The 25,502-nt window shown below is 35.3% G+C and overlaps 1 protein-coding gene across 3 annotated transcripts in view; it reads right to left on the bottom strand.

Annotated features, from left to right (window-relative positions):
* Window positions 1-25,502, bottom strand: part of RASA1 (RAS p21 protein activator 1) — a 109,192-nt gene that overhangs the window by 6,381 nt on the left and 77,309 nt on the right. The window contains exons 12-22 of one of the 3 annotated variants that reach the window (XM_089909099.1): window positions 14,088-14,175; window positions 11,971-12,048; window positions 10,071-10,228; window positions 9,488-9,564; window positions 7,983-8,155; window positions 7,291-7,450; window positions 6,022-6,164; window positions 4,452-4,567; window positions 3,603-3,689; window positions 1,541-1,585; window positions 1,160-1,227 (exon numbers count right to left, since the gene is read on the bottom strand). In XM_089909099.1, coding sequence (XP_089765225.1) covers window positions 1,160-1,227; window positions 1,541-1,585; window positions 3,603-3,689; window positions 4,452-4,567; window positions 6,022-6,164; window positions 7,291-7,450; window positions 7,983-8,155; window positions 9,488-9,564; window positions 10,071-10,228; window positions 11,971-12,048; window positions 14,088-14,175 — 1,193 coding nt within the window. The remainder of the gene's footprint in view (window positions 1-1,159; window positions 1,228-1,540; window positions 1,586-3,602; window positions 3,690-4,451; window positions 4,568-6,021; window positions 6,165-7,290; window positions 7,451-7,982; window positions 8,156-9,487; window positions 9,565-10,070; window positions 10,229-11,970; window positions 12,049-14,087; window positions 14,176-25,502) is intronic. The other 2 variants (XM_089909100.1, XM_089909101.1) reach the window with 2 other exon arrangements.

The raw sequence follows: 25,502 nt of genomic DNA, 5'->3' as shown, positions 1-25,502 counted from the left end.
CTCCCAGCCTCCACTGACTCAAATAATTCACTTTAAAGCTCAATAACAAAGTCTGGAATCTCTGCTTTATTTTGAGGAGAAAAACATGCAATTTATTAATTTTTAAAAAATATTTTAAAGGTTAATCAGGAAGCACTGCCCTATATAGATAATAGGATGTAAATGAAAAATATTTGTCTCTATTAATTTTAAGCTCTGAAACATAATTATTTAACAGTAAAAACCTATAGATAGTCTATCTGGCTGCCTGATTTTAGACTGTATTCTTTTTATCTGAAGTTGCTAAACTATAAATAATATTGCCTAGTGGTTCAGAGTCTAACATTCAGATAAATAAATCTCTCCAAAAGAATTCTAAACCCTTAATTCTTAGTAGACCCATAGATTTAACCATTTTAGTAGCAATTGGAGATAACTACAGAGATATGATGGCTATAAAGGTAAGATACTCCAAAAAATTTTAATACAATTTTGAGCTTCAAATTATCAAGACAAAAATACTTCAGATTCCTTCTGCTAATGATGGCTCATGATTACATTTGTAGTCACAAATATCATTCTTATCCTTTATTTGAAAAGTCTACAACATCTGAAAGTCAATCCATAATGGGCATTTGGGTAATAAGCAAAACTGAATCTGGTTTGTTGGAGTTTAAAATGCCAATTAACATTATATAGCTGGTGACAAGAAATCTCTACTGGGAAATCTCAAAGGGCTGCTTTCTTCATAAGTATTCACAGAGTACTACTGCAACTGCAGCTATAATTTTAAAATCCGACTTGGAATGGTAGTGACAGGGTCTAGCATGGGTTAAAAGCACACAGGAAGCTCTTCTTCCCAACTTGAAAAAGCCAATGTTGCAGGCTGGAAAAAATCATCATCATAAGAGTTTGAGACATAGGTAGGGATGGGAAAAAAATGATTTGTGTCTAATCATGCCATCTCAGGCTTCAAATATTAGATGGAAAGAAAGGTTAAGAAACAAAATGGAAAGAAAAGGTAAAGTACCAAAAGGAAGAAGAAAGGGGTGCTTTGGAATGTTTTATACCAAGTCTTATAATTGGATTAAAAAGAAAGATTTAAAAGGAAAAATGAGTAACCTTACTAAAGAGTATGAAACTATTTTTTTAATTTCAAAATTTATCAAAAGCTTATTACCTGAGATGATATTAAACATCCGTGGGTTCAGGATGGCAGGACAGATAAGTCGAAGAAAAACAAAACCACTGAATGGGAGGGAAATTTTGTTTTTTTAGAAAACTACAATATGTGTTACATTAAAATAATATATATAAACAAAAATGTTAGTAGAACCATGAACTTTGAACTAATGTAGGGAAGACCAAATATGCAACTTTATGAAAATAATAAGCTAAAGTATCTTACTTTAAGAACACATATTTGCTGCTTAAACATTATTCACTTTTCTCAAATTTAGATTTTTAGATTTACTTTGGGAAGATTTAAGTTGTATCTGTAACATTTACTGTTTTGGCTACTATTTACTTATTCCAAGCTAGTAGTGCATTTTATACTTACTTTGAGGAAGGTGTGTCCTTAGGAACACTAAGAATTTCTGAAATACTGTAGGAGTACAAATAAACCCTTTTAATAGACACATAGTCCTAAAACTAACATTCTCTAAACTTTCTTTCTTTAAACAGAACAGCTCAGTAAAGTCTGTTATAAATGAAGTTGGTTATACTGATTTTGTTGAGTTACATAAAAATTAATCCATTTTACTAGGGAAAAAGTGACTTCTTGATAAATGAAAATGTATACAAACAATGTTGAAAAGCTTTTAAGGCAATGAAGAAAAAGACATCAAGCTTTCTAAAGTTAAAAAAAAAGTTCTCAAATTACAAAATATTAATAGCAAAACCAAAAATTAGTATAAAAACACATGGCTTAATAACAGTTGTCATATATGATTTTACCTGCTAATCTTACTCTGGGAACAAAGTACAAAGTAAAACTACAAGTGTATATAGCTATTCCTAGTCTGCTCCCTTCTTTGGTTACTGGTAGAGTTTATGTTTTTGTGTAGATAATATTTCTCTAATTTCCTCTTAAGAGGAATCCACACTAATAATTGACCTCGCACCTGGCCTTGTAAAGACAAGCATTATTTCCAAGTTGATAAAATTCCTTTTAGAGATTAAAATAATTGACAGTCTCTGTTCTCTATTAGAGAATAACACAACTTCTCAGCATTTACCTCCCAATGATGTTGTTTGCTAATTTTGGGGAGTCTTAGAAAAATTAATGTGTTGCTTCTCAGATAGCATTTATTCTTAATATACAATTATTAAGTCTTTAGATTTCTTTATAGCAGGTAATTTATGAAGAATCTTGCACAAATTTTGCTTGAAAACATTTTGATATCTTTGTCTGGATCTGAAATATAACCTAGCAACACCGAACCATAAAAGAATTTCAGTGTGCAAATCCACTTTCTGGGAATTTTTAAAGGTGATTTTAAATTTAAGAGGGATATTAGGTATCTACACATATATTTAAAAGCTTAACTAGGGATAGAAATCACCACCTTGGCCATAAATGCCCCTCAGAAGACCCTGTAGTATCAGATAATCCACATAGCAGAATTTCCAGCTATTTGCTTAACAAATACACTTGTTTGAAACTTACAGAAGTTTTCATTTACATCACACACAACTGTGCTGCAACATTATATGCTTGTAATACGTTTCTATTCCTCTCAATCACTACTAAAGCCAAGAAATACAGAATCTACAATTCTTAAACATTTATGTCATATCATTACTAACCAAGAGATATTTTACAAAACTAATTATATGATATTGGTGCCTTCAGTAGTTGCCCAATTTTTTTTAATAGTGTATAACATGATGGGCGGCATATATTCTATATGATAAATTTTATTATTAGACTCCTGAATTCTCTGATGCTTTTGCACTAATTTCCTACTGTCTTGAATGGGTTGGGGTGCTTAACAAAAGCGTACAGGAGTGTTAAGGATATTAGATTGGGTCTTAGATGTTTTGCCTTTAGTTCTGCCTTAGCTACTAACTTTCTGTATAACCTTAAGCAAACAATTTAATCTCTACAGATCTGCTTCTTCATTGGAAAAGTTACGGAAATGACAACAAAGTTCCCCTATATAAGCTACAAAATGCTATGACTTGACAAAGCAATTCCTCCTAATTACTGCACAATGAACACACTGTAACAGCTTCAGAACTAAGTAGACTCTGGTTGGAGATCAGCCCTGAGTCACAAACTGTTACAAACCAATTAATTAATACCTAAATTGTACAATTATTGCTTTTTGTTCTCAGCACAGATCAACCAGTCTTTCTCTCCTCCCATCAGTGAATGTTGAGGTTTTTAGAAAATGCAAAAAGGTAGCTTGCTAGCTAAGTATCTCATAGTAACTTCAAAACAAAAACACAAAGTAAGTTAAAGTTTAGGAGCTATCTGAATTCAGAAAATATTCAACAGGACTCTGACATAAAAGTCAAAGAAAAAAGGTCTTGAAATTGTTAGTCTCCACATTTTCACAATTATCCATTTGGCTCTCAGTGCAGGCTATGTGATTTAACAAAACAGTAAGTCTTACCTAACAACTCTTGTTCTCATGGTGGTATTTGTAGGCCACTTGTACTGAACAGATTTCTGTAAACACCCATAAATATACCTCAGTGTCCTGCCAAAATAACACAACCATCTTAATACAGAAAGCACTTGAAAATACTGATCTCACTGCAGCCTAAAGCTTAATTTACGAAATCCATGACATTTTTAAATGCAACTGGCCATTTTCCCAAAAAAAGTTCTCTGTTACAAGTAGTGATATTTAGCAAAGGATAAGGAAAACTTTAAAAAGTTTGCATCATCAATTCATTTAACCAGTTCTTTACATTTACTTTGGAAGAAATCCTACCATTTTTAGATTACTTCTGTATTAAAGAAAAGTATGAAAAAGTACTGGAATGCAGATATAGAGGAACTAATGAGTACAGGTTCCAGGGAGACAGATTTTAATGTAAGTTAACTTCTACCTGAATAAGCGAGCTAACACCGGAAGCCGCTAAGCAGACACCGAGTAATTATCTCGTGTACATTTTGAGCAAGATGTTCAACTACATACTGGAGAGATACATGTCTTTTATGACCTCCTCAAACCTGAGATAAGCTTCTATTCTTTCCCCAAGTTACTATATAAACCAGACATACTGGCCTGTATAAAAACATCATTTGTTTTATTTTAATGCAAATATTTCACTTTGGTTTCTTCAAGTCACTCTGTTTCCTTAAACACAATTCATCGTGTAAAGATTAAAAACCCTAACTTCTTCAGAGTATAATAACATCAGGACAGTGGAAAAGCTCACACATGTTTTAGAAATACAAATTTTTTTAAATGCAAATATACAATTTCTTGTCAAATTAAAATTTCACCACTTACGGTGGAAGTATTTCTGAAGCCATGAATATTTTCTCCACAAGCTCTGAAAGTATGTTCAATAGGTGTGCTAAATTAGTGTTCACATCTTCATTTTTTTCTAACTTTGATGGACTTAACTAAGAGAAGGAATAAATCAATATAAATGCATCTTGGCAATGATAAATGCAAATGAATCAAGGTAATCAAGCAGTTTTTTTCAAGGTTCTCTATTTTTCCATTTTTCAAACTGTATTAGTCTTTTGGTTGTGGTGTGGGGCTAACTAGGGTTTGCTCTGTGGAACTCCTAATGGACTTGTTACCATTAATTCCCATCTACTCAACTGAAGAGCAATGATTATTCAACAGTTTTCAGTTGCTTTGGGTTAAATACCATTAATGAAGTTTTCTTTTATTCATTTACCACATTTTACCACAGATTTTTACAGGCAGATAAAACTGTATTAGACTTTATTTTAAATATAATATTCCCAACCAGAAGACAAAAAAATCCCAGCTTCAGTGGCCACATGCACAAATATACTAGAAGTATTTAATTGGAAAGAAAGATCACCGTATATTATTATAAAACCTATCTTAAATCTATTTATTTGAGGAAAAAAGCTGATTAAAATAGAAAGGTTTTTCTGAATGAGATAAGACTTTTTAAATGACTAATAAAATACCAAATGCCTCAGAGGCAGCATCATGAACCCTTCTAAAAACTTTCCAGTAACTTCTAAAATCTAAGAGTTCTTACCTAGAATTAATGGAGTAGATTTATCTATAGGAATCTAAATTCCCTAGCCTGGATTTAACGTCCAGAGACTTTCTGCAGACTTGCTGCATTTCTGTATCCTTTACACTTATTAGACCAACTATGGTGTTAACCCCAGGTTTCCAACACTAAATTATCCATTTCTTCCTCTTAAGTTAATTAGTAAAAATTGACAACTTGGTGCAGAATTAACATTTTGAGTGCTCCCAGTATACATTATCAAAAGCAGTTCCTTTATTTTGTATCAGACATAAAAAATATATTTAATATCCTCCTTCTATAGTTGCTCTGCCTTCAAAATAAAATGATGGAATAGCCATATACATGAGATTCTACTCCTTTTCTTAATGGTTTGTTATGAGTTTACACTGAAGCCTCAATAATCTAAAAGGATGTTTTTATTTGCTTTTGAGGGGGTTATCTTGTACCTCTGACCCTCCCACCACCACCCCCACTTCAAAAAAACCTTTGAGGAGAAACCTAGATGTTATTAGCAAGTGTCACACAGAACTTACACAACAGAAATCTCTAACAATAACTTCAATTTATGTTTGCACACTTTCTGAAAGTAGCATACACTTTTATCATTAGTACAGCAGGAGTACTTTCATGTATTTCTGGTGCAATTCGAGGTTTTTAATCTCCAAATAAAGTACATCTTTTTTAAAAAGTCTGTTTCGCATAACATTTTTCTAAACGTATTACAAAAGGTATAACTTCTGACGAACAGTTTCAGACAGCTAATACATTTGCCTTGAAGTGCAGTTAGCTATAAAGCATTACCTATTAAAATATGCTCTTTGCTGCAATACTCACCTCGCAAGACTGCTTGCTTTCCATTATCTTTAAGATACAGTCTTTCAAAGCGTGATGAACAAATTGTGTAGCAGTGGCTTTCATATACTGCTCCATCAAGGTACTCGCAAGTGTTGTAGCTCGAAATAGGGTAGTGGCTTCATCTACATAAATATATACATATTAAAAAATTATCTGTAAAGGATTGTACTAATGTGAATCAAATTGGAAATTAAATGAATTCATTTTTTCCTCAAATAATTATAGCTCTTTAAGTATGTTTATTTGCATGTAGCATTAAATATTGATTATAATGACATCATCCTATATTCCTATAAACTTAACTCTTCAAAAGACTTTCTATTCCTTCACTTCATTAGATCATAAACAGGAGAAGGAATTAACACTGCCACATTATATGAACAAAGGCTCTGGATGGTTATATGACTTAACTAAGACTAAAGAGCCAAACAGTGACAAAACTAGGACCAGAATCCACCTTTGCTGTCCACTGAGCCCACGCTCTAAAAAATCTTGAGTTAATTTACAAACAAGAATGTAACGTAAAACCCCCGTATAAATTAACTTATTTGCCTAAAATATGGCTATTCATGACTTTTAATAAAATCCTAAAAAAACACAAATATTGCCAGAAAAGACAATCTCAGTGTAAAATATGTACCACCACTTTATCTTTCCTGACAAATGTATATATTTTTATATTTTCTATGATCAGGAGGAAATAGTTTTAGATTTTACAGTTTATTTGGGGAACCTAGAAGCAAGTACTGTTATTGAGTCAAAGGGCTGGTTTGAAATGGGTTATTCTGACATATTTATAAGCTGTTACAAACTACTGTGGGTCCAGCTAAATTGCCTGGAAACTACCTACCTACAGAAGGCAGAAATAAAATGCAGCTAACACCCAACTTTTGTGCAATGAATTTATAAGCAAAAAACAAACAAGAGAACATGGTAAGCATACCAAACTATTCTTAATAACCAAGAAGTATAAGCCATTGATCTGGACACGGAAGTCACTTTCTTACGGCTTCTAATTTGCCATGACAGAAAGTTGTATTAGAGATAATACCGCCCCCCATATTAGCCTGCCTAAGAATCAGAAATGACATTCCAACTGTAATTTTTAATGAATGAAAAGCTGAGTAACTTTGTAAAATGATTTAACTATTTAATATGTTCTAAGATAGAGTACATATATACTTGATATATAAAATCTAGTCATTAACCAGTTTTTAAAAGTATCACACTAACACATCCATACTGTACCTTCCATGCTTATTTCTCTGTCATTTAGTGTACATAACAACAACGATTCAAGCCTTTCATGAAGAAAAATCCTCAGTAGGATGCTAGCCAGTAGTGTTCGGTCCTGTCCACATACATGTGATAAAGCATAGACTACGTGAAGCTCCTTTTGCAGTATAAGCTAAAAATGACATCAAGAAAGATTGTTGAAAGTACACAGCATTAAGCATTCTCAGTAACATTAACAGGAAATACATTCTTCTATATGTATACATTTAGGAATATGTTCTACTGAATAAATTTATTAAAAACAGAATGAGTTTGTAACCTACATATTTATAGTCTCTTCAAAGCAATGTAATACTGTTGCAAGGCTTTTCAACCTTCTCTGCCTGTCACTGTGCCACTAAACTATGAAATTACTATATTTAACTCAATGGGTATGGTGGGAAGCAGCACATAGCACAGGGAGATCAGGTCGGTGCTTTGTGACCACCTAGAGGGGTGGGATAGGGAGGGTGGGAGGGAGGGAGACGCAAGAGGGAGGAGATATGGGGATATATGTGTGCGTGTGGCTGATTCACTTTGTTGTACGGTAGAGACTAACATGGTATTGTGGAGCAATTATACTCCAGTAGGGATCCTGGGGGGAAAAAAAAGTTATTTTTCTTAATGCCTTTAAAAATAATTGGACTGGTAAATAACTTTAATACCTCTTTAAATTCGCTGTACTCTTCTTCTGGCATGATTTTTTCCATAGAATATCGTGCTCGGACGCGCAGGGATCCTGGCTCAATACCTTTCAATGGTATATGGGAGCTGAGCAAAAACCATTCATCTGTGGCATGCCCTTTCTGCAGCCGGCTCAACTGGCAGCGCATAAATACTGTGACAGAAAAATATCAAATGATTACTGTCTGAAAAGATGACACTGTAATTAGTCACACAAATTTTCCTAATGTTCTATCTTATCTATAGTGTTAAATGCTTTTTATTAAAGGACTTTTCAGTAATATCATAAATTTAATACTAAATGCTTACTTCATTCATTTACTGAATGCCTACTATGTGCCAGACTCTCTGATAGGCAGGGATGTAGGATACAGACATGATAAAGATACAGTCTCTGACTTGCATGGAGGTAACAGTCTAGCCAAGGAGGCAAGAAGTCAATTATGATACCCCATGCTAAGTGCTGGAAAGTGGTGTATGCTAATGAAGTACAGAGAAATAATGTCTAATTCATTCTGTGGAAGTTAAACATCCATTCCAAACAGGTACCCCCTTAAGCTGACTTGTAACAGGATCTGGAAGTGTAGCTAAGTAGAAACAGAGAAAAAAAGAGAGTGTGTGCAGTCCGAACAGAAGGTATGGTGGATGGTTTTAAAAATCCATGGACAATTTAAGAGCTATAAGAAAGCTGGTGTAGCTGGAGAGAAGGATACACAGAAGATTCCACAGTGAAAGTAAGAGTGGGGAGGAGTGGATCAGGAAAGAGCCTTTCTTCTGTATCATTGCTAGGGGGTTAGATTTTATCTTAAAAATAATGGGGGACCACTAAAAATGTTAAGCATTTTAATAGTACAGAAATTACAGAATATTTATAGCAAAAAATTCAGGCTTTGATTCTGTTAACACATATCACTTTTTTTTCCCCCCAAGCCTGATTTTTAAGAAGGTATTTAAGGATTAACCTAATTCACTCTGGTGTGAATTGCTAAATCCCATTGCCACCTGTTTCAGAAACAGACTGGGAAAAGTTGTGCTGCCGAGAACCAGTACTGACTACCAGAAGTGAGCAGTGTAATCTAGTTTAAAGAAAAAAATTTAACAGAGTGCTTTTTTTCATTTACATGCAAAGTATAGGAAAGTAGGAGAAACCTAAAAAGTAGGAAGAAGGGATAAGGAAGCACCACAGAAAGATGACCACTGTTACTGTTTTCTTTTTCCTCCTATACGTTGTGGAGGGAGGGTGAGCAGATCCTACTTTAATCCTAAGGGCTTAAGTTTACAGTATATACAATTTAGCCTTTTTGGTCTTTTTATTTTTTCTTTTTTAGATACAGCAATCAATACTTGTAGAAGTATAAAAAGAAGCTATCTCAAGTTACACTGCTTACACACCTTTTTAATTTCCATTTTAGACTATACTTCATTATGAATTTCCAAAGTATATAAAACATGCTTTTTTACTTTAGAAATTTCTGTGTCAACTTACAGATATCAGGATCTTTGCTTTTCTTTGTTTTATTGCTAAGAGTTATTTCAAATCTGTTGATGTCAGGAGGAAGATCACTAAAGCAGCAAGGAGAAAAAGAATTAAGAAAATGTCCTGGCATAAAACTATCTAATTCCTTTATTAGTATTGAATAAACCCCCTATTTCTGCTGCTAACCCAGCTGAAAGTGCTAGATTTAAAACTAGATTCAAAACATGTTTTATTATTTGGTACACAGGAATACAGACAAGCAAATTACACTTTCCCTACTGTCTTTAACTTCCTGGAGTAAATCTTGGAAACCCTTGTAAACATTTTGTCTGTGTATGTTAGTAAATGTTTTTGGATTCATCAGTAATGGTAATTCATATTAATAACTGGGTGAAAAACCAAGGACATAGCACTTTACTAGTAAAGGTGAACAAATACAATAGAAAAAAAAAAGTGTGTATTATTAAAATGCCTGAGCTTGGCACTGTGTTCTGAGTGATTTAGATACAGAGTTAAAAAAAAAAATAAAAAGGAAAGAAAATGCATTACAGCAAAAGAAAATCATCTAATGTAATGATAAAATAAGACTTACTCAAAGACAAACTCTTCTGACCATACAGGGTTTTGCCCTTCCCTTGCATGAGTTTTTGCTACCTGGACACTATTCAGGTAGATGTTACAATATGGATTAGTAAAATGTTTTACTGGGAGTTTATGGGCTTCTTCAATATGTAAAACAAGACTGCTGACCTAAAGAAAACACAGAAATCGTTACCCCAGATTTCAAGAATTATGCATTAGGTTTCAAAGGCAATTATTATAAAAACCCAAAATAGTGACTTATTTTCCCCTTTTTTCAGAAAACATGACCTTCAGTTATATTTTCCCTTTTAATAAATTCTTCCCACTTAAAAAAATAAATACAATTGTATTTTACAAGTTATTCCTCCAATTACATTCCTGCAAAAATAATGAAATACACCGTTTCTGCTATAAAACAATGGTTCAGAGAAAATGAAGTTGAGAAAAGGATTCTTTTTTTTCTTTTTTTTGAGGATTCTTTATTAATTTAAGTAAATAACTCTTACCACCCAAATCAAAATCTAACATGCTATATAATGCTCATCTGGAAGATTTTCTTTCTATACAGAGTTCCACAGCTAGAAAATATTTTTAAAATACTGATTCTACCATCTCATTTTACAGGAAAGGATACAGATCCAAAGAAGCGAAGTTATTTTTCAGTTTTGATGCAAAACTTAAACCATCTATCTTCTAGTGTCAGGTTCTCTTTCCCTCTTGCCACGTACTACTTGTGTGGCCTTGCACAAGTCAGTTTCTATGAGCCCCAGCTTCCTCAGATATAAAATTAGGATAAAGTCTACACTGCAAGTCGTTGTGAAGATTAGAAATGATACGTATAAAAGCACAAGCAGAGTACCTGGCACATAAAAAGGGCTCAAGACATTGTTAGCTATTATATCATTATGATTATATAATATTATACCTACAAATAATTTCATGCCTGAAATTTCTCACAAGATACAATCTACAAAAATTGAATCTGATTTTCCATAGCTTTCAAAATGTTAAAACATGCATAGTGATTATGCATATAATTAAATGTCCTTGGGGGAAGTATCAGACTTCTGGTTACAGGGAATAAAACTTTCAGTCATCTAAATAATAACCATTTATCCACTTCCAATAGAACAGTATGTTAAATTCACCAAGCTTATTGGAAATTCCCATAAGTAAAACAAGAGTCACTTTAGTCAGTAAATACTGTACAAAAAAGAAACTTTCCTCAAAACTCCAAGAATATTAAATTTACCTAACTTTTTCCAATTATCTGGGGATAACTAAAAGAAAAAAGCAAAGAAATGGAGGATATAAAGTTGAGTTTACATACCTAGAACGAAAGAGAAAGCCTAGCTTAACTCTCCATAAATGAACATGCAGGCATGTGAAGGTTTCAAATAAGACAGGATACTACCCATAAGTTATGTAATAGGTTTCAAAAGCAATTACTATAAAATGAAAAACCCTAAAGTTTACCAGGATTAGTACTTTCAGTCAGATGATTTTTTCAGTAAGTACCTTTCTGACACAGGCCAAAATAATTTTTTGAAGAAAAAAAATAATAGTGCCGAACAGAATAGTTTCTGTTGTTGTTGGCTTGGTATTGTTACTTTAAGTGGAAGAAAAAAAGTCCTTGATATGTATTCAAAAGATGGCATTATGGGCTAAGTATCCAGCAAGTATATAAAGAATATTCTCTTTCATAAAGAAGTAACTATTTCTCCTGCTGCTGAAGCAAGTGGGAGCATGGCTTTAAAATGCCTGAAAAGATTCACCTCTCAAGAATTCTAAAGTGTTTGAAATGTTGCCCAAAATAGGTCATAGAGAAATAAAAATAAAGAGCAAACTGATAAAGCAAAATACAATCACAAATTTGTGACAATCACAAATCAAAGAAAATCAAGTTTCACCTGACGCAGGCGTTTATTAGCTGTCCCTGGACTACTTTTCCGTAAATTGCAAAATGCCTGCAGACCTTTCATCCAGTCCTAGGAAAAATAACAGCATTTCAAAGAAATATAGTATACAATAGTTTATGCAGTTTCCAATCAACAGTTTGGGTTTTTTCCCCAAATTCAATAGTTCCTTCCTTCTCTAGACTGCCATTTCTAAACTCAGAGTATCCTGTGCTTTAAGTACATCTGTGCTCCAACAAAATAAAACAGTGACCAAAACAATTATAATTCTGTAAAATATTGATTGTATTATTGTAGAATCTCTATATTAATCTTAAGTACCAATGAGTGATAATTTATTAGCCAGAAAATAAATTTACATATATTTAAGCAGTTAAACTTGAGGCACCCTAAAGCAGAATTGAACTTGATACATTTTGTGAAAGGAAGGCTGACTGCAAAACCAGTTGATAATGTGATGACTGATTTGATGACAAACATTCTAATCTTTACCTTAGACCATGATATAGGTAGAAATGTATAAGGGGGTCTGGGTGATTTATAAAAGCCTTTTAAATATAACATTATATTTAAAACAATATTTCAGCCTAATATTAAGTTGCAGCTATATTCTAAAATGTTTAATGATCTAGTCCTCTGGAGAAAGGAGAGAACAATTTTAGGTTTACCAAAAATAAATCTAAATATTTTATTTGGCATACATGTTTCTAGAAATCTCTGTACTACTGCTTCACTCAATTAGGTCTTTAGTTTGTTGGCTATTTCAATGAATCTGAACTCTGTCAGTGTTTAGCGAACGACTTTTAATGGAGCAAACTTAAGACTACTAAATCAATTACCATAGCTTTCAGAAAGAGAAGACAATAACCAGAGATACCACAGGCCACCAAAGTAATAAAAAACTAGGACTATCAGTGGTATTTTTGAACTTTAAGGGATATATGGAAACAGAATATGGAAAAAGTATAGATAAATCCAATAAGATAATGTTATATTTATGTGAGGCATGCAAAACACATTGAAATGTCATCCAGGTATATAAGTTAAACACATCTTTAGAAAGAACATGATAAAATAACTGGAAGATAGGATACTCAAGTTTAAGTTTCTTTTCTAACTCAATATCTAACATTAAAAAAAAAAAGTCAAAGGGCAAAATATTATGAGCCCTATTTTTGCAAATTAGGGCTACATACCCACAAAACAAGGTTTTATGTGTATTATTAGTTAATAATGAGTATTCAATTGAGATATTTTTCCATGATGGAAAAATGATATTCAATTATAAGCCATAAAACACAATGGCTCATTCATCAAATTTATTCTACACCCTAAGTTATTTTCATAATTTATGAGTCAGGGGCCCATGCCAGGATCCAGAGTTTCAGGAGCATTTGCCTCATATCCAGGGTTGGCAAATTATCTTCTTTTTTTTCAACAAAGTCACTTTCTTTCATCTCTAAACTACCTTCGGGTTCCTTCCATAGAGTATAAGCAGAAGAAATATAGCCATATTTCTACAAAATACCTTTAAACACCCCAGAAATATTATGGTTCAAAGAAATCAAAGTACTTTTAAAAGGAGACTTTTAAAAACGTTTCTTCACAGCATTACTTAACACTTAATAAAAGTTTTAATAAGGGCATTGCACATGGATCAATGGCTAGTGCTGAAAGTAAACATTATATCTAGACTTAGAGAAAAACAAAATTTTTTCCTTATGACTGAATTTCTATTTTTAGACACAGTTCAACCAGTGAATAACAACAATGCTTATTAGCAAAACAAACTGGCTTACCTTTTTGACTGTACTTAGAATATAACCTTTCTGCAGAGAGGATTTTCAATGAACATTCTCAGTTGGACTCAACATCATAGCCCATTTAAAGGTCAATTTAAAATGGAGCTTTCCTAATAACCCTACACTGTGTTTTTCTGCATTTCTTTCAAAAAAATTTTTTTTACACATGAAAGTTTCTCATTCCTTAAAATAAAACATGATTAGATTTCAGGCATCCTTTTTATCACATTATCTTAAATGCAACAGCTTTCTTTCCAGAAAACAAGAGCTGAATAAAGTTGACAGTAGTTGAAAAAACAGTTAACTTACCTCTGCTTGTTCTGGAGTTTCTCCTGCAAAGTAGAAGATGTAATGTTCTTCACTAAAGTGCTGAACCACTATCTGAAAACAGTTTGGCCTTTAAAATACAAACAAAAAAGTTATTAGGAAGTTTAACATACCAATTTTACACTAACTTAAGAAAAAAAATCACAATATAATTATGTAATTTATATAAACTTAACAAAATTCTTAATTTAGAGAAATAATAATCCATTGTACTAGATTACTAAAAAGAAAATGTCAGCTGCATATATTTTAGAAAGCAATTTTTGTCTGCACTATTGAAACTTTATCAAACTATCAAAGTTTAAAAATATTTCACAGTACTGTGTAGATTAATTTTAAAAGGCATTAGAAATAGAAAAGTTACAATAAAATTGAAGCAGGAGTGCTAGAATTGCATATAGCTAATTTAAAGACTTCAAAGCAAATAAAATGTTACTAAACTCAATGCTTCAGGATGATATATAATATACATTTATATGTACTGGGAAAAGACTAGACATTTCTTTAGGCCTAAAATGTTCTTAATGGTTATCTCTCAGTAGATTGTGGGTGATTTTAATTTTCTTCTTTATAATTTTACTTACTTTCAAATTTTTTTTTACAACTGGCTGTTTTTCCTCATTCCATTTTAATGGAAACATCATCAGCTTATTCTGAGGATCAAATGACCTAACAGTGGTGTGCAATAAATATTAGTTCTTATCTTCCTATAGTATGCACTGTGGTATAATTCATTTGACATGTAAGTACAATATTAGATAGTAGCTTATATCTTTTTTGAAGATGTGCTGCCTTTCCAACTAGATTTGAAAATGTTTATAAAATGTTTAATAAGGGCCTTCAAGTTTTTGAAATTCAATAAATATTATTTCTACTTCTTGCTTTAACCAAAGAGTATATCTTACACTTTAGTGTTAGAAGGTCATAGCAAAGTATCCAGAGTACAAGCTTAACATTTATTAAAGATAAAACCATCTCTTCAATGCTTTGAGAATACCATAAAACAATGGAATATGTCAGTTGAAAACTTCTGATTCTGAAAGTGGTTTGTACCAGACTAACCCTCCTGGCAGGATAAAATATAAACAAAACAAAACACTACTGTTTGAAGTCACTGGAGAACAAGCAGCTCAGACTGAAGGGACCAAGATCATAGTGAGGTGAGACTGACATTCTTCACAGCTTTTCTTTTGAAGGTGTTTGCCAATTCCTAAACCGTGTAGGGCAGGACTCTGGGGCAATAAGCAGAAAACAGCATCTAAGAGGCTAAAAAGCTAACGAAGCACATTCAGTTTCACAGTGCTGGGAGAGACAAATGAGTTCAGGGCCTTTAAAAGAGAAAGCTTTCAGTTGAGACCCCTGAAGAGCTATGCCTTCAGAATAAGGGCAAACCAGAAATAGTACAGCCTTCACCGATACCTCCAGTTGATCCCTGAGGGGATCAATATGAACTAACCCTACTCTAACTTATCTGGCAAAAGAACAGTCCTTTCTGGAGACAATAACATTATCCATAGCTTCCACAGCTTTTCATACACTGTATCCACTATTCAGTCAAACATAAGTAGACATTACAGGAATCAGGATCAAATGACTGAAAAGCCAAAAGAAAAACAGACCAACAAGAAAGACCTACATATGATCCAGATATTGAGGACAGATACAACTTTCAACTATCTGTAATTAAAGTGCTTAAAAAAAAGATAACAAAATAGAGAATTCTGCCACATAACTAGATATTTAGAACAAGAATCAAATGGAAATTCTAAAGTGGCAAAAATAATAAATAAAATTAAGACCTCAACAAATGCATTTAACTACAGAAGAACAGATTTGTGAGCTGAAGGCAAATCAGAAGAAAACATCCAGCCTGAGGCACAGAGAGGAAAATAATTATGAGAAACATAGAAAACTGTTTAATAGACACATGGGACATAGTAAAAGGAATATAACATGTAACATGAATCCCAGAAGATTAAAGAGAATGTGGCAGTAGAACTGTTTAAAGAGAAACTAATGAAGAATTTTCCAAAACTGACAACAGACATCAGGTCTCAGATTGAAGAAGCTCTACACACATTAAGATACATTTTTTAAATATATATTTTTACAGTAGGCATATTTGGTTTAACTTTTGAAAATCTAAGGAAAGGAAAAATCTCAAAGCTTGCAGAGAAAGATGAAATACAGTACATCATGAAGGAAAAAAGATACATTATCTCTAAAAGAGAAACAGAATGACAAAATGTTGAAAAGTAGAAAATCTTTAAAATGCTGAAAGAAGATAATTACCAACCTACAATTTAATATCCAGCAAAAACATCCTTCCTAAACATAGATAAAACAATAAATACTGCCACAGTAAAAGATTCAGCCTAAGAAAAGATACAGGTATGAAATTCCCACATAAATATTCACTACAGTAATAACTCTGTATGATTCAATGTCTTCAAACTTGTGCTTCTGAAATCGTTTATATTTAAAGTAAAGCAGGGAGGAGCTTCAAGATGGCAGAAGAGTAAGACATGGAGATCACCTTCCTCCCCACAGAATATACATCTACATGTGGAACAACTCCTACAGAACACCTACTGAACGCTGGCAGAGACCTCAGACCTCCCAAAAGGTAAAAAACTCCCCAAGTACCTGAGTAGGGCCAAAGAAAAAAAAACAGACAAAAGAATAGGGACAGGACCTGCACCAGTGGGAGGGAGCTGTGAAGGAGCAAAGCAAAGGTTTCCACACACTAGGAGCCCCTTCGTGGGCAGAGACTGCGGGTGGCGGAAGGGGGAAGCTTCGGAGCCACGGAGGAGAGTGCAGCAACAGGGGTGCAGGGGGCAAAGCGGAGAGATTCCCACACAGAGGATCGGTGCTGACCAGCACTCACCAGCCCCAGAGGCTTGTCTGCTCACCCGCCGGGATGGGCAGGGGCTGGGAGCTGAGGCTCGGGCTTCGGTTGGATCGCAGGGAGAGGACCGGGGTTGGCTGTGTGAACACAGCCTGAAGGGGGCTACTGCACCACACCTAGCTGGGAGGGAATCCGGGAAAAAGTCTGGAGCTGCCGAAAAGGCAAGAGACTTTTTCTTGCCTCTTTGTTTCCTGCTGCGTGAGGAGAGGGGATTAAGAGCACCACTTAAAGGAGATCCAGAGATGGACATGAGCAGCGGCTATCAGCCCAGACCCCAGAGACGGGCATGAGACACTAAGGCTGCTGATGCAGCCACCAAGAAGCCTGTGTGCAAGCACAGTTCACTATTCACACCTCCCCTCCCAGAAGCCTGTGCAGCCAGCCACTGCCAGGGTCCCGTGATCCAGGGACAACTTCCCCGGGAGAACACACGGCACACCTCAGGCTGGTGCAACATCATGCCGGCCTCCACCGCCACAGGCTCGCCCCGAACTCCATACCCCTCCCTCGCCATGGCCTGAGTTAGCCAGAGCCTCCGAATCAGGTGCTTCTTTAACCCCGTCCTGGCTGAGCGAAAAACAGATGCCCTCAGGCAACCTACACGCAGAGGCGGGGCCAAACCCAAAGCTGAACCCCAGGAGCTGTGCGAACAAAGAAGAGAAGGAAATCTCTCCCAGCAGCCTCAGGAGCAGCGGATTAAATCTCCACAATCAACCTGATGTACCCTGCACCTGTGGAATACATGAATAGACAACGAATCATCCCAAATTGAGGAGGTGGACTTTGGGAGCAATGATATTTTTTTGTGAGTGTGTATGTGTATGCTTCTGTGCGTGATTTTGTCTGTATAGATTTGCTTTTACCATGTCCTAGGGTTCTGTTTTTTTGTTGTTGTTTTGTTATAGTACAGTTTTTAGTGCTTGTTATCATTGGTGGATATGTTTTGGTTGCTCTCTTCTTTTTTTCTTTTAATTAAAAAATTTTTTTAATTTTTTATTTATTTTAATGACTATTTTATTTTATTTTATCTTCTTCTTTCTTTCTTTTTTATCTCCCTTTTATTCTGAGCCATGTGGATGACAGGCTCTTGGTGCTCCAGCCAGGCGTCAGGGCTGTGCCGCTGAGGTGGGAGAGCCAAGTTCAGGACGTTGGTCCATAATATCAAACAGTGAAAATCTCCCAGAGATCTCCATCTCAACGCCAAGACCCACCTCCACTCAATGACCAGCAAGCACCAGTGCTGGACACCCTATGCTGAACAACTAGCAAGACATAAACACAACCCCACCCAATAGCAGAGACCTGCCGAAAATCATAACAAGGCCACAGACGCCCCAAAACACACCACCAGATGTGGACCTGCCCATCAGAAAGACAAGATCCAGCCTCATCCACCAGAACACAGGCACTAGTCCCCTCCACCAGGAAGCCTACACAACCCACTGAACCAACCTTATCCACTGGGGACAGACACCAAAAACAACGTGAACTACGAACCTGCAGCCTGCGAAAAGGAGACCCAAAGCACAGTTAATAAGCAAAATGAGAAGACAGAGAAACACACAGCAGATGAAGGAGCCAAGGTAAAAACCCACCAGGCCTAACAAATGAAGAGGAAACAGGCAGTCTACCTGAAAAAGAACTCAGAATAATGATAGTAAAGATGATCCAAAATCTTGGAAACAGAATGGAGATAATACAAGAAACACTTAACAAGAACCTAGAAGAACTAAACAGCAAACAAACAATGATCAACAACACAATAAATGAAATTAAACATTCTCTAGAAGGGATCAATAGCAGAATAACTGAAGCAGAAAAACGGATAAGTGACCTGGAAGATAAAATAGTGGAAATAACTACTGCAGAGCAGAATAAAGAAAAAAGAATGAAAAGAATTGAGGACAGTCTCAGAGACCTCTGGGACAACATTAAATGCATCAACATTCAAATTATACGGGTCCCAGAAGAAGAAGAGAAAAAGAAAGGGACTAAGAAAATATTTGAAGAGATTATAGTTGAAAACTTCCCTAATATGCGAAAGGAAATAGTTAATCAAGTCCAGGAAGCACAGAGAGTCCCATAAAGGATAAATCAAAGGAGAAACACGCCAAGACACATACTAATCAAACTAGCAAAAATTAAATACAAAGAAAAAACATTAAAAGCAGCAAGGGGAAAACAACAAATAACACACAAGGGAATCACCATAAGGTTAACAGCTGATCTTTCAGCAGAAGCTCTGAAAGCCAGAAGGGAATGGCAGGACATATTTAAAATGATGAACGGGAAAAACCTAAAACCAAGATTACTTCTACCCAGCAAGGATCTCATTCAGATTTGATGGAGAAATTAAAACCTTTACAGACAAGCAAAAGCTAAGAGAACTCAGCACCACCAAACCAGCTTTACAACAAATGCTAAAGGAACTTCTCTAGGCAAGAAACACAAGAGAAGGAAAAGACCTACAATAAAAAACCCAAAACAATTAAGAAAATGGTAACAGGAACATACATAACAATAATTACCTTGAATGTAAATAGATTAAATGCTCCAACCAAAAGACATAGACTGGCTGAATGGATACAAAAACAAGACCCGTATATATGCTGTCTACAAGAGACCCACTTCACACCTAGGGACACATACAGACGGAAAGTGAGGGGATGGAAAAAGATATTCCATGCAAATGGAAATCAAAAGAAAGCTGGAATAGCAATTCTCATATCAGAGAAAATAGACTTTAAAATAAAGACTATTAGAAGAGACAAAGAAAGACACTACATAATGATCAAGGGATTAATCCATGAAGAAGACATAACAATGGTAGATATTTATGCACCCAACATAGGAGCACCTCAACATAAGGCAAATACTAACAGGCATAAAAGGCGAAATCGACAGTAACACAATCATAGTAGGGGACTTTCACACCCCACTTTCACCAACGGACAGATCATCCAAAATGAAAATAAATAAGGACACACAAGCTTTAAATGATACATTAAACAAGATGGACTTAAGTGATATTTATAGGACATTCCATTCAAAAACAACAGAATACACTTCTCAAGTGCTCATGGAACATTCTGAAGGATAGATCATATCTTGGGTCACAAATCAAGCCTTGGTAAATTTAAGAAAATTGAAACTGTATCAAGTATCTTTTCCGACCAAGACACTATGAGACTAGATATCAATTACAGGAAAAAATCTGTAAAAAATAGAAACACATGGAGACTAAACAATACACTACTTAATAACCAAGAGATCACTGAAGAAATCAAACAGGCAATCAAAAAATATCTAGAAACAAATGACAATGAAAACACGATGACCCAAAACCTATGGGATGCAGCAAAAGCAGTTCTAAGAGGGAAGTTCATAGCAATACAATCCTACCTTAAGAAACAAGAAACATCTCAAGTAAACAACCTAACCTTACACTGACAGCAATTAGAGAAAGAAGAACAAAAAACCCCCAAAGTTAGCAGAAGGAAAGACATCATAAAGATCAGATATATAAATAAATGAAAAAGAAAGGAAGGAAACTATAGCAAAGATCAATAAAACTAAAATCTGGTTCTTTGAGAAGATAAACAAAATTGCAAAACCATTAGCCAGACTCATCAAGAAAAAAAGGGAGAAGACTCAAATCAATAGAATTAGAAATGAAAAAGGAGAAGTAATAACTGACACTGCAGAATTACAAAGGATCATGAGAGATTACTACAAGCAAGTATATGGCAATAAAATGGACAACCTGGAAGAAATGAACAAATTCTTAGAAATGCACAACCTTCTGAGACTGAACCAGGAAGAAATAGAAAATATGGACAGACCAATCACAAGCACTGAAATTGAAGCTGTGTTTAAAAATCTTCCAACAAATAAAAGCCCAGGACCAGATGGCTTCACTGGCGAATTCTATCAAACATTTAGAGAAGAGCTAACACCTATCCTTCTCAAACTCTTCCAAAATATAGCAGAGGGAGGAACACTCCCAAACTCCTTCTACGAGGTCACCATCACCCTGATACCAAAACCAGACAAAGAAGTCGCAAAGAAAGAAAACTATAGGCCCAAATCACTGATGAACATAAGATGCAAAACTCCTCAACAAAATACTAGCAAACAGAATCCAACAGCACATTAAAAGGATCATACACCATGATCAAGTGGGGTTTATCCCAGGAATGCAAGGATTCTTCAATATATGCAAATCAATCAATGTGATACACCATATTAATAAATTGAAGGAGAAAAACCATATGGTCATCTCAATAGATGCAGAGAAAGCTTTCGACAAAATTCAACACCCATTTATGATAAAAAACCCTCCAAAAGTAGGCATAGAGGGAACTTACCTCAATGTAATAAAGGCCATATATGACAAACCCACAGCCAACATAGTCCTCAATGGTGAAAAACTGAAAACATTTCCACTAAGAGCAGAAACAAGACAAGGTTGCCCACTCTCACCACTATTATTCAACATAGTTTTGGAAGTTTTAGCCACAGCAATTAGAGAAGAAAAAGAAATAAAAGGATTCCAAATCAGAAAAGAAGAAGTAAAGCTGTCACTGTTTGGAGATGACACGATACTATACATAGAGAATCCTAAAGATGCCACCAGAAAACTACTAGAGCTAATCAATGAATTTGGTAAAGTAGCAGAATACAAATTTATGCACAGAAATCTCTGGCATTCCTATACACTAATGATGAAAAATCTGAAAGTGAAATTAAGAAAACACTCCCATTTACCACTGCAACAAAAAGAATAAAATATCTAGGAATAAACCTACCCAAGGAGACAAAAGACCTGTATGCAGAAAATTATAAGACACTGATGAAAGAAATTAAAGATGATACAAATAGATGGAGAGATATACCATGTTCTTGGATTGGAAGAATCAACATTGTGAAAATGACTCTACTACCCAAAGCAATCTACAGATTCAATGCAATCCCTATCAAACTACCACTGGCATTTTTTACAGAAATAGAACAAAAAAATCTCACAATTTGTGTGGAAACAGAAGACCCCAAATAGCCAAAGCAATCTTCGGAAAGAAAAACGGAGCTGGAGGAATCAGGCTCCCTGACTTAAGACTATACTACAAAGCTACAGTAATCAAGACAGTGTGGTACTGGCACAGAAATATGGATCAACGGAACAGGATGGAAAGCCCAGAGATAAACCCACACACATATGGTCACCTTACTGTTTTGTGTTTTGTTTTTGTTTTGGCGGTACGCGGGCCTCTCACCGTTGTGGCCTCTCCCGCTGCGAAGCACAGGCTCCGGACGCACAGGCTCAGTGGCCATGGCTCACGGGCCCAGCCGCTCCATGGCATGTGGGATCTTCCTGGACCGGGGCACGAACCTGTGTCCCCTGCATCGGCAGGTGGACTCTCAACCACTGCGCCACCAGGGAAGCCCAGTCACCTTATTTTTGATAAAGGTGGCAAGAATATAAAATGGAGAAAAGACAGCCTCTTCAATAAGTGGTGCTGGGAAAACTGGACAGCTATATGTAAAATAATGATATGAGAACCCTCCCTAACACCATACACAAAAATAAACTCAAAATGGATTAAAGACCTAAATGTAAGGCTAGACACTATTTAACTCTTAGAGGAAAACATAGGCAGAACACTTCATGACATAAATCACAGCAAGTTCCTTTTTGACCCACCTCCTAGAGAAATGGAAATAAAAACAAAAATAAATAAATGGGACCTAATGAAACTTAAAAGCTTTTGCACAGCATAGGAACCCAGAAACAAGACGAAACGACAACCCTCAGAATGGGAGAAAATATTTGCAAATGAAGCAACTGACAAAGGATTAATCTCCAACATTTACAAGCAGCTCATGCAGCTCAATATCAAGAAAACAAAGAACCCAATCCAAAAATGGGCAGAAGACCTAAATAGAACTTTCTCCAAAGAAGATATACAGATTGCCAACAAACACATGAAAGAATGCTCAACATCATTAATCACTAGAGAAATGCAAATCAAAACTACAATGAGATATCGTTTCACACTGGTCAGAATGGCCATCATCAAAACATCTACAAACAGTAAGTGCTGGAGAGGCTGTGGAGAAAAGGGAACCCTCTTGCACTGTTGGTGGGAATGTAAATTGATACAGCCACTATGGAGAACAGTATGGATGTTCCTTATAAAACTAAAAATAGAACTACCATACGACTCAGCAATCCTACTACTGGGCATATACCGTGAGAAAACCGTAATTCAAAAAGAGTCATGTACCACAGTGTTCACTGCAGCTCTATTTACAATAGCCAGGACATGGAAGCAACCTAAGTGTCCATCAACAGATTAATGGATAAAAAAGATGTGGCACATATATACAATGGAATATTACTCAGCCATAAAAAGAAACAAAACTGAGTTATTTGTAGTGAGGTGGATGGACCTGGAGTCTGTTATACAGGGTGAAGTTAAGTCAGAAAGAGAAAAACAAATACCATATGCAAACACATATATATGGAATCTAAGAAAAAACAAAAAGTGGTCATGAAGAACCTAGGGGCAAGACGGGAATAAAGACGCAGACCTACTAGAGAATGGACTTGAGGATATGGGGAGGGGGAAGGGTAAGCTGGGACAAAGTGAGAGAGTGGCATGGACATATATACACTACCAAATGTAAAACAGATAGCTAGTGAGAAGCAGCCGCATAGCACAGGGAAATCATCTGGGTGCTTTGTGATCACCTAGGGGGGTGGGATAGGGAGGGTGGGAGGGAGGGAGACGCAAGAGGGAAGAGATAGGGGGATATATGTATATGTATAACTGAATCACTTTGTTATAAAGCAGAAACTAATACACCATTGTAAGGCACTTATACTCCAACAAAGTTGTTAAAAAAAAAGGTAAAGCAGTATTAAAAGTCAGAAGTTTAATACAAAGAGATAGAATGCTTAGAGACCTGTTAATAATACTGAAATAAGCTGGAAAAATTGTAGAGCTGTGCAACTAAAGTGCCAGGGAAAACAGCCGAACGAGCAGTGCTGTCCAGTGTTCCACAGGCTAGGCGTGCATACCAGTCATCTCTACTGGTGAGGGCTGCCATTAACTTTCACATTAGACTTCACCTAAATGCTCAAGGTCAGTCAGTGTATTGGGTTCTATGCTTACACAAAGCGAGAAATATTCAATGACTGCTATCTATTTGATAACACAACAGTGTATTCTCAGGATTTTCATTAGTTACTGGAATACACAATAGTGTATTCTCAGGATTTTCAATAGTTCACTTCTCCTTTCTCTGGTACTGTTTGCCACCTCACTATCATGAAGGAAGCGGCTTTGTGAGAAGAATCCAGTACACACAAAGTAAGGCAGAGTAGTAAGACTGAAAAGCCAGAGGTCTGATCCAACTACATCTAAAGGCCAAGCTTCCCATACTGTAAAGGGAGGGGAAAAGAATCCTATGAAATCCTACCTTGCCCAAACTTTTTTTGCTTTTTTTTTGGGGGGGGGGACAGCTGTTTTTAGGAGATATTAAGAAGGGTTTGAGAGAAAAAAAGGGAGAGTATCAAGGTCCAATGAATTCATGAAATACTGCATATTATACTCCCCTCTTGGTGATTCACAATACAAACACTGGCTAAAACTCCAGAATGCCCCTCTGTAAGGAAAATTATTTGTTCAATTCAGCATTTCCCAAACCTATCTGACCATTTAAAAAATGAACTGTTAAAATCACTAATGTGATCTCCTAAACACAGTTTGGAAAAAAAGAAATGACAAGCTTTTATGCTCCACAGGTACTTCTCTTGAAGCTTTCCCAACTTAAATAGGATAAACTAGGGCTGCCTAGTAGAAATGCCATCCTGCAGCATAAGTTGTTAAAAAAATTTGTTTTAATTGCCTGCATTTTATTCATCATAGCAATAGCTACTAAAAGTGCTAAATATATCTAAAAACACTCTAGAATGGATTATTGATAATTCTGATGGTGAAATACAAAGAAAGGCCCTTATTACAAAAAACTAGATGTAATCAAGAGCTGAATTTGCCTTGTGCTGTTCAGGACTTACCTTTAGTTTATACGATTATTTTATTTTTTTAAAAACTCTAACATTAAGAAAAAATGTTTTTATTTCAAATCTGAAATACTCCTCTTTCCTACTGAAATAATTGTTTTTATACTATAGTTGTCTCTCAGTGTCAACTTTCTTAGGAATCAAGTTAACAGTACAACTGAGTGTATCTACTACCATCAGATGCACTGAGTTAACCAAGAATGATAAAATAGGGGAAAGGAGACAAGACTCAAAGTAAGTCACTCAAAAGAGTGGTGGTAGGTGCAGGCAGGAAACACACTACATACAGATCAAGTCTTACTACAGGAGAGGCATAGATTCCAAAGGTTTCTATGTGAAATAGTGGAGTAGAATTTTATGCATAGGTTAGTCTAAAATAAGTAAGGAAGACAGAAATTGCCCT

The sequence above is a fragment of the Delphinapterus leucas genome, chromosome 3 (assembly GCF_059928025.1).
Source record: "Delphinapterus leucas isolate spDelLeu-1000000601 "Yukka" chromosome 3, BTC_Dleu_Yukka2, whole genome shotgun sequence".
Lineage (NCBI taxonomy): Eukaryota > Metazoa > Chordata > Mammalia > Artiodactyla > Monodontidae > Delphinapterus > Delphinapterus leucas.
This window is presented reverse-complemented; position numbering and strand designations above follow the sequence as displayed.